General features: G+C 39.7%; 1 protein-coding gene across 4 annotated transcripts in view; it reads right to left on the bottom strand.

Annotated features, from left to right (window-relative positions):
• Window positions 1–428: 428 nt before the first annotated feature.
• Window positions 429–10,864, bottom strand: part of pacsin3 (protein kinase C and casein kinase substrate in neurons 3) — a 28,374-nt gene continuing 17,938 nt past the window's right edge. For all 4 annotated transcript variants that reach the window (XM_062549114.1, XM_062549118.1, XM_062549115.1 and 1 more), the window contains exons 8-11: window positions 5,823–5,943; window positions 3,110–3,228; window positions 2,051–2,214; window positions 429–1,038 (exon numbers count right to left, since the gene is read on the bottom strand). In XM_062549114.1, the coding sequence (XP_062405098.1) occupies window positions 923–1,038; window positions 2,051–2,214; window positions 3,110–3,228; window positions 5,823–5,943 (520 nt within the window). In that variant the 3' untranslated portion in view covers window positions 429–922. The remainder of the gene's footprint in view (window positions 1,039–2,050; window positions 2,215–3,109; window positions 3,229–5,822; window positions 5,944–10,864) is intronic.

The raw sequence follows: 10,864 nt of genomic DNA, 5'->3' as shown, positions 1-10,864 counted from the left end.
GAAGGAGACAAGAAGGCTGGTTCTGAAGACCAGAAAAATAGTCTATCATTATTTTCACATACCCTTCAACCACTAGTTGAATTGTTATCAAACTTCAAAGTAAATCTTTTGTTGAAAAATTAAACTAAATACCCTTTAAGCACTTCATTGACATAGTTATACATATACTGTATAAATATGTATGTGTGTGTGTGTGTGTGTGTGTGTGTGTGTGTGTGTGTTTTTATTAATTATACACACACACACACACACACACACACACAATCAATAAAAAGAGAAAAGAAATAACCTTGAAAAGACCTGGCTGGAATGTGAATAAAACATCTTGCACATTTTGAACTATGCAACTGCATATTGATGACCACAAAATAGACATGACTAAACTACGGTTGAAGAGGACATTTTAGACAAATGACAAGACTAGCATGTGAAGTGAAATTGATTTCTTTTTTAAATGTAGGGCAGTGCAGTGCCTGTAGTGAAACATTGTTAACATTTCAACCAAGTTCCTGTATGAAGGAAAGGCGAATTACTGACAGAAATTTGTTATCAGAATTGTTGGATGCCAGACAGAATAACAGGTCCAGCCCCTTGTGCTGCCTACTGTATGTTGTCAATGCTGGCTGAGAGTGATAAAGAACTTTGAACCTTAGTGAAAAAGGCACTGCATTTGTAATTCTTTAGGAGGAGATGTTAGACCTGCTAGATGTAACATTCTTCAAAACTATTCAACGCTATCTTTTAAGCTCTTAAAAATGCAAATATTTTGCATACATAACTGCGCACTTATGTCTGATGCTAAATGGAAATGGGCATAGGTAAGATGGTCAAAGCACCTTGCAATTACCCATCCCCTTGCCTGTAGTGCCACTGACCGTGAAATGATGTGGTGTGCCTAGTAGGCACAATGGTTTAATTGCTGTCAGGATGCAATTTTCTGCACATAGTTAGCAGGGTAGAGACCCACTTCACCATTGTCAAGCTGCCCTTTGCACCAGCCCTGCTCATCCTCTTCCCCAAGTTTCAACAACTCTTCACCTGAAAAAAGGAGAGATTTGTATATTATACCCATTGGAAAACAGTGAAATGTGTCAGATTGAATGACTCCCTAAATCTGGAGCTCCTCTATTGTATTCATGTAGCTTCAAATCAGTGGGTGAGTTGGAGTTCTTGTATTGCTGCGCATATCTGGCAGAAAGTGAAGCATGTGTACAATACAAACATGCATCACTTTTAGCCAGATCTGTGCAATGCTGCAAGAAGTCGAACATGCTAATTGATTTGAAGCTATCACTCAGAATATACACAAGTGTTGTACAAAAACTTCATAAACATTCTCTGAGTACACAAGTTTACAATACTTCGACTTGTCTGAAGGGACCCTCTCCACCGGAGTATAAGATATCTTGAGCAGAAGAGACAGTTATCTGCATTTCTGCTAACCACAACAATCCGGTGCAACCAGGGCAGGACAGACATTGTAGAGAGACATTGTAAAAGAGTGCCAGTGCAACACAGATGTCTTCTTAATTTATAGTGGTGACTAACGTAACCTTACATCCAAACTGCTGGTGATGTTTTTGCCCACAAAGGTTAATTTAATAATGATTTTGTTTTTGATAGTATATAGGCTTGGTTGTTGATTAGCTGTTGTGTGAAATTTCTATAGTCCTAAGAATTTAACATCTCTCCTGTGTATATCTGAAATGTCAAAAATTAGCCTGTCTAGACTATTCCAGTAGAAACCGTAACCTATTTCATGTGCAGAGCTTGCACACTCGGCACATTTAAATACAGGCAAACAGTTTATGTTGACAGTATTTGGCAGATGCTTTTGTCCAAAGAAACTTACAGTATATAACCAAAACATTATAAGCTAAAAATAATAATAAAGTTGTGACAGTATGGCAGAACATTTTGGGACTGAAAAAACACCAGGCTTGCAAAGTTTGAAAACCCTTGCTTTAGGTTATTTTACTTGGAATTACCCATACCACAGTAATTGGGGAGGATGTGGGTGTCATTACTAACAATGGACAGGAATTAATACCTGCTCGAAAGCTCAGTTCATCAGCCTCCTGCCCTGAGTAATCATACAGAGCTCTCACACGAACGGCAACCATTTTATCTTCCTCTTCTTCCACACCATTTGTTGCAATATACTTCTTGGGGCTTTCCTCATCAGACCACTCTGAGGAATAGTCCTTCACAGCTCTGTTTTGAAGTGTAGAGAGAAAAACAGAGATTTAAAAACACCAACATGACACACAAGTGAAGCATGCAACGGGGTTTATAATAATATGCATATGCCCCATTTTGAGTTGTTTTGCCCGACATGGCACATCATCAACAAATTCTACATGGACTTAGAAGAGCATTGCTCCTACATACTTTGGTCTATAATAAAATATCTGACCTGATGAGACCCTGTAGTTTCTTAGGAAACAATCAGGATAGCTGTGTTTTTATTATGATTGCTAAGGTATGCCAATGCGTTTTGTAAAATGCCCTATGGAAACTTCCCATAGGACTTTTGGTTATCCAAAATGCGTACTGACAATCAAATTCTTACTGCCTATGAAGTCCTTTGTGCAGAAGCAGAATCTTAGTCTCAAATGAAAGGTAACACTTTGAAGTTTCATATTCCCATTTGGATTAAATACTTCAGGGGTTCTGATATAGAATGATTATATGTGTATATGATGGACTATACATCTGCATAACTAGTTTTGGATCAAATTACATTAATATTCAATTTCTATGGATTCTTGTGAATATTTCAAGACCCAATATGCTATATCTGAAATTGATCTGATTGATCTGAAACTTAATAAAATATTGGATATCATGATGATATTCATAGGTCCTATTTACATGCCTGGCATAGCGCCACCAATTAGCAAGAGAAGGTATGTGTTTTTGGCAGAATCTGAACCCCATCAAAAAGCTGATGATTTGGCAGAATCGAAACTGAATCTTGGATTCAGTGCACTCCTGGTTAATAATAGTTTCTGGGAGTACATACATCAAAGAATATGTAAGGATGCTATTAAAATGGAGCTAAAACTGCGATAAAATAGTTGAAGCAGTTGAGGCATGCGTCTCCTACCTGGTTTCCTGTGGTGTCTCATCTCCAGCAGATACAATGTTGGTTAGGGTGACCTCATCATTTCCCTTATTGTTCCTATCCCTCTTCCCAATGGAATGTGTCGCCTCAGGGGACCATTCCTATACAAACCAAATATACATGTAAACCTTTACACATGATATTAGACTTGCAATTGTCTGTGTTGTTTTACAATAATTTGTTCAATTCTATATTTTACGATATCATATGACTTACTTTTTTGTCTTACCTTTACCTTTATCTTTATCATTACAAATATCTGGGCATTTGGCTAGATAACAAACGATCATTTAGAACACATCTTGAGATCACAAAAAATTGGGTGCACTACAGGGTCAGGGCCTGTTAAGATTTTCCCTTAAACCCTGACAAACACTCTATTCTACTTATTATTTCCTTAAGAAAATAAAGTTCAGAATTTTGCAACTATTTACTATATAATCAAACTATTTTCAAAATAACACTTTTTATAGCATAGTAACCACTGTAATAACCCTAGCAACAACCTAGCAACCATCTCAAATACCCTAGCAACAACCTAGCAACCACACCAAAAATGCCAACCCATCAACCATCTTAGCAACCAACATGATTACTATAGCAACCACTTTTTATAGCAGTCACCACTATAATTAACCTAGCAACAATCTCAAGTACCCTAACAAAAACCTAGCAACGACTTACAAACAAAACCTACCAGATCGTCATGATTAACCTAGCGACCAAGTTTTATAACATAGTGAACACTATAATTACCCTAGAAACCATCTCATGTACCCTAGCTTTGCAACCACCTCTCAAGTATCCTAGCAACAGCCTAGCAACCACTTCTATAATGACAACCTAGCAACCACCTTAGCCACCAACATGATTACCCTAGAAATCAGGATAGCAACTGCTACATTTAGCATAACAACCACCATATCTACCCTAGCCACCACTTTTTATAACATAGTAACCACTATGATTGCCCTTGCAACACCCTAGCAATCATTCAAAGTACCCTAGCAACTGACATGATTACCCTAGCAACCAACCTAACAACCACTTTTTTTATAGCACAGTAACCACTAGAATTTCCATAGCAACCATCTTGAGTACCCTAGCAACAACCTAGCACCCACTTCCAAAATGTCAACCTAGCAACAACCTTTGCAATCAACATGATTACCCTAGCAACCAACCTAACAACCACTTTTTATAACACAGTAACCACCATACCTACCCTAGCAACACCCTGGCAACCATCTCAAGAACCCTAACAACAACCTAGCAACCACTTCCTTAATGACAACTTAGCAACCACCTTAGAAGCCAACATGATTACCCTAGCAACCACTTTTTATAGCATACTTTGCCCCTTTCTAAAATAGAGAGCAAGTATGCTACTAGACAGGCGTGTGTAACTGACTCTGCAAAAAGCATGACTGCCTTAATATGGCCATGTACTTGATGTCCGATAAATATAACCAAGAAGAAAACTGAATAGCCGTTTCATTTGAAACCTGATTGTTATCTTTTTTTCTGTCAGTGACCTTGAGAAACAGATTAATGTGAAAAATTGCTGGATTTCTCCTTTATCAAGGGGGGGAGCTCACGGTGCCACGGATCTTCCTCTTCCTTATCAACTGTGCTACCAGAGACTTTCCAAACAGGTGGAAATTTGTAGATGATTTAAACCTTATCCATGTCTACCTAGCTGACAACATAACATTGCCCCTTCCCCAAAGACACTGGACAGTCTGTATTGTTAGGTTTAAAATAGCAAAATGGCACTGAATCCAACAACTGTAAAACCTTGATTGTGTCATTTATGAAAACCACCAAAACCTACCCTTACTGTCTAGTCAACAACTATATGTGTTACACTGTGGCTCTGTTCGAAACGGGAAAAACTGCTGCCTTCTTAGATATTCAACTAGGGAAGTGCGGTTCAAAACCGGAAAAACGATTTTTGCTGCCTTCTAAGATATCTTAGATTTCCCGATTAACGATACATTTTGAAGGCAGCTTGGATGTACACTTCAAGCTGCCCCCCCACCCATAATCCTTTGCGGCAACGTCTGAAACAGCTGTGAATAGTTAACAAACATGGCTGCTGACATTGGTATATGCTGCTAAAACTGTTGATATGTCATTTGTGTGACATTATTTAGTACAGATTTGTACAAAGTACATGAGAAATAAACTATTTACTATCTGATTATACCATTGCTGTGCCCACAAATAACGTCTGGTCTGATATATTTCCCGCCAGTGAAACTAACTAGAAATGTGCATGTCCGAGGACCTGCAAGAGTGGGCTTGCAAAAATGCTAACTGTGCTAACCAGGTTGATCAGCAAACTTGGCTAATGATTTCTAACAGTTATGCTAAAAATGCTAACCAGGTTGATTAGCTAACTTCTCGGATGATTTCTAACAGTTGTACAAAAAAGGCTAACTATGCTAGCTATGCTAACAATGCTAACCAGGTTGATTAGCTAACTTAGCTAATGACGTCCATTATGTCAACAATGACAACAATTATGTCAACTTCCTGGACAATCGTGACTTCAAACCAGGGTTCCAGCAAAATTAGATCACATAAAATCTCAAAATGTTCATTCTTTTGTAAAGACAGATTGTTTCAGAAGGGAAACTTATTTCTGGTGTATGTGCGTACAGTACGTGCTCATGTAACAGACTCTTCTTACCTCAAACTGAGGCCAATTCATGCTCATGCCTGGGCCATGAGTGTTTCTCCACCAGCGCAGGTCTTCTGCATCATTGGCTGCAGTGATGCTCTGGCTCAGATCAGAGTACAAGGCCTTGAACCTGACATGTGGGGGTTAGAGATTGATAGAAAAATGGGATCAATATAAGTTCTTTAACATCAAAATCTGCAAGGATTAATCAACTAGGAACAAATTAAAGAACCATGACGCATGACCACAACCAGCCAAAACCAAACAACTACAGCCAACCAGCCAAAACCAAACAACTACAGTATCTACCCCCAAAGGAGTCCTGAGAAATACTAATACCTTGCAAATCTGGTAATGTATCTGGTGGTGTAGCAACAATTGAGTATTAGTAATTTGCCAGTGGCCCAAAGAGTTGGTGCATGACAAGTGTTTCTATCAAAAATTCACCAGCTCTCTCTTCAAAATGTTTTTCCTAAAGCCAAGTAAGTGACAGAGTTATTCACGTTAAAGGGATGGTTCGCAGTCGCTGTTTGGACACACATCGTCCCTGTCCTGAAAGATGTGATGCTGGAACATGACACACTACATGTTATCAGTGATCGTCCAGTGACCAAATACAGAAACAAGACCAATCTGTTAAAGGGATATTCCGCCATTTGTGGAATTACGCTCATTTTCCACCTTCCCTCGAGCAAAACAATCGATATTTACCTTGTTCCCGTTCATCCAGCCATTCTGTGAGTCTGGCGATACAACTTTTAGCTTCAGCCTAGCATAGATCATTGAATCGGATTAGACCATTAGCTTCTCGCCTGCTAGCTTCATGTTTAAAAGTGACTAATATTTCTGGTAATTTTCCCATTTAAAACGTGTGTCCTCTCAAGTTAGAAAGTGCAATAAGACCAACTGATAATGAACCCTGCCGTTTTTCTAGGCTGATTTGACATGGAACTACATTCTCATCTGGCGTAATAATCAAGGCAACTTGCAGCTACTGGCACTACTACTGCTTGATGTCTATGGGGACTATTTTCAGATGCTGCGTACGATATCACTGCGCCTATGGTATGTTTGCAAGTTGCCTTGATTATTACGCCAGATGAGAGTGTAGTTCCATGTCAAATCAGCCTAGAAAAACGCCAGGTTTCATTTTCAGTTGGTCTTATTGCACTTTCTAACTTGAGAGGAGACACGTTTTAAATGGGAAAATTATCAGAAATCTTAGTCACTTTTAAACATGAAGCTAGCAGGCGAGAAGCTAATGGTCTAATCCGATTCAGTGATCTATGCTAGGCTGAAGCTAAAAGTTGTATCGCCAGACTCACAGAATGGCTGGATGAACGGGAACAAGGTAAATATCGATTGTTTTGCTCGAGGGGAGGTGGAAAATGAGCGTATTTCCAAAAATGGCGGAATATCCCTTTAAGCAAAGTTCCCTTCAGAATGGGCTTTAAAATGTCTTTAAAAATTCTGAATTTCTCAGGAAAGTCACATGGCAAAAAAGTCCCGGATGGCTTTGGGAGAGCACTCAAAAGAACAGCGGACAAGTCTGAGAGGCAGTGATTTGGAATCTCCAAGAGATTTCTACGAGTTTCTATCTTCCCAAACAGAGACATGTGTGAAATTCAAATGGCCAAAACCAAACAACTACAGTATCTACCCCCAAAGGAGTCCTGAGAAATACTAATACCTTGCAAATCTGGTAATGTATCTGGTGGTGTAGCAACAATTGAGTATTAGTAATTTGCCAGTGGCCCAAAGAGTTGGTGCATGACCAGTGTTTCTATCAAAAATTCACCAGCTCTCTCTTCAAAATGTTTTTCCTAAAGCCAAGTAAGTGACAGAGTTATTCACGTTAAAGGGATGGTTTGCAGTCGCTGTTTGGACACACATCGTCCCTGTCCTGAAAGATGTGATGCTGGAACATGACACACTACATGTTATCAGTGATCGTTTAGTGACCAAATACAGAAACAAGACCAATTGCTTTCTGTTAAGCAAAGTTCCCTTCAGAATGGGCTTTAAAATGTCTTTAAAAATTCAGAATTTCTCAGGAAGGTCACATGGCAAAAAAGTCCCGGATGGCGTTGGGAGAGCACTCAAAAGAACAGCGGACAAGTCTGAGAGGCAGTGATTTGGAATCTCCAAGAGATTTCTACGAGTTTCTATCTTCCCAAACAGAGACATGTGTGAAATTCAAATGGATTGAAGAGTAAGATATTGAGGCCTATGACAAACTGCTACCTCCATCAAACCAGTTACAGGGATTCCATGAGTGATCCTGCACAGAGACCTGAGTTGTTTCTGTTCATATCCTAAAGTGTGTTCTTGCTACAAATCAAAGAGGGTGGATTTTGGAAATGCTTTGACTTTGGAGATTGAATCAAATGACTCCTTTGAGGAAGAAGATAGATGCACATGAGGACAATTTGTCATTGGAAAGGCAAGAGAAAGGCCGGCATTTGCGAATCTTCTGCCAACACGGCAGAGCAACCGCTCCAGGAAGAAGGTGAATTATTACTAGTCAGTCTCTCCAATACTGCCTTCAGCCAGAACGAGAAGAGCCTCCTCAACAAAGGACTCTCCTTCGTGCCTACCCCCTCAGCGAACCCCTTCCAAACCAAAGTGGAATTATTTAAATTCTATCGCACCTTGAAACTCAAGAGGTTCTGAGGCAATCGTTAGATGATTCATCTTATATGAAACTCAAAGGGAACCCTACGGTGGCTTTCAAACATGAGATAGATAAATTCATTCATGAAGAATTTAACAACCAATATCTCACCTCCTCCGAAAGGGACTATCTTATCGCTAAAAATCCAACTGTCCCTGTCATATACATATTGCCTATGGTGCACAAGTCATTTACCGAATTCCCAGCGGGACGTCCAATTGTCTCTAGCAATGGTTCTTGAACGGAACCATTATCCACATTCATTGATGCCCACGTAAGGCCACTCGTTGAAGACCTTCCTTCTTATCTCTGAGACACTGGACATTTTATTGATATCATCACTGCACTGACCTCAAGGAGGATGACATACTCCTAGTCACTATGGATGTCACTACTAGTCTCTATACTAACATCCCACATGATATAGGCCTGACTGCCCTTGTTTTTAATATGGAGGCGTACTGAAATTGAAGTCTAATTTCCACTGTTACATGATTGTGGATTGTGGGCAGGGCATGAAGCCTACTGATAAAAATAGCGACCTTCCCATATAGCCAATTCCTGCATATTAGACGCATTTGTCTGAGAGATGAGGAGGCCGTCACTGAATCACTGAAAATGCCCAATGACTTCATCAAACGTGGATACCCTAAGCAGTGTTTGGATGATGCCCTTGCACGAGTCAGAACAGGTCGCCACGAAAGCCAGCCCAGTGACAGGGGGATCGCTGTGCTTGGCTTTGGGTCTCTCATACGTTGCACGACACATACTCCATTAAGCCACCAGATCAAGATGACTAAAAGAAAGAACTCGCATGTCCTCCAGGCTGACGCCAAGTGTGCAGAACTCTTTCCTAGTCATTCACTTTTTACACACATTTGACAAGTCTCATCATCCTTGCGAACGCCTGGATAACTGGGTTCTTTCCTTGTCGCAGGGGTGTAGTCTACGTGATATGCAGGTATATGCCGTATACCCTCTAAAATACATTTCCATGTACCCTTCTAAAAATGTGCGATGATGCGTAACATCATTTTGTGGCAACATTTTCACGGTTTCTGTGTCAGTCAGTTTTGGACTTCTGTCGCCTACGGCCTGTTACTGATGGTGGGATTCGACTTGATGTAGCCGCTTGCAGAAGTCTAAAGTCGCCTGCATAACATGGTTGTTTCTGAGATTCTGATTCCTTTCTGTTATATTCAGAAAATAAACAAACTATCTCTTTTATTTTAAACGTAGCCTACGTTCACGGTTCTCGCAATTGCACCTCATGCAATAACGTCCATAAGTGTAATTCTTTCACCTCTTTCTCGACTGGTAAAAAGTACGACATCAGGAAATTCATAACCTGTAACTCCATTAGTGTGGTGTATGTAATTTATTGTCCATGTGGCTTACAATACTGTACACTGGATGAACATCGGAGCACGATTAATAGAAATGACGTCACTTCACTGAAGCGAATCACACAGTGTCAGAGTTCAAATTCACTGGTATTGATAGAGTTTTCTCTACCCGCAGGAGAAGCTGCACCACACAGGCTCCCCTCCAGTGTGAAACTAAATGGATTTTCTATTTGAAAACTTTGCATCCTAAGGGTTTAAATTATGATTTTGATTTAAGTTGTTGATGTATGAATAATGTATGATTATTTCATTGGCATAACCAATTAGGTGAACTGTGCCTTTTATAAAAAACAGAGAGAACACGTCTACCGAACAAGCCCCTTTAATGTAATGTATGCCGCCGAATAGGCGTTACCTATATAAGGAAGTCTCTCCCTATGGTATGGTTGCACTGAGGATGGTCTGATCACCGAAAACGTTTTGCACGCACTTCTTGGGTAGCAATTTTTCATACAATAAAAGCATATTTTTTGCATCGGCTGTAGTGGTGTGCGAGTTCCGTTCCTTTTGACTGCTGGATGATTCTTGAATGCTGCCATGAGCTAAGATGACTTTACCATTGAACATGTTGATAAGCATCTGATAAAAAATATATAGTATACTTTGGAATTGTTTTAGAATAGACATTTCATACATGAATGGTAATATTTTGAAATTAATTGAAGTTGTTTTTCAAAACTAAAAATGTTGAATGTTTTGTCCTATGGTGTGACAAACAACAGAAAAACTATCCGTAATATCAAATTATCCTCCCAGAGAGAAGAAGACCTACGAAATAGTTCGAACTGGTGCAGTGGAGGACATACATGCAGTGACAACTAAGCTGGTGAGTGTGTTTGTGACAAAGCTTGCTCCTGACCTAGACTCAGAGACTCTGGCTAGTTATCTATAAGAACAACTCGCAAGGGATGTGACTTGTCAGAAGATTGGCACTGAGTATACTCGCTACAGCTCTTTCAAAGTTACAGCGG

The sequence above is a fragment of the Sardina pilchardus genome, chromosome 11 (genome assembly GCF_963854185.1).
Source record: "Sardina pilchardus chromosome 11, fSarPil1.1, whole genome shotgun sequence".
Classification (NCBI taxonomy): domain Eukaryota; kingdom Metazoa; phylum Chordata; class Actinopteri; order Clupeiformes; family Clupeidae; genus Sardina; species Sardina pilchardus.
This window is presented reverse-complemented; position numbering and strand designations above follow the sequence as displayed.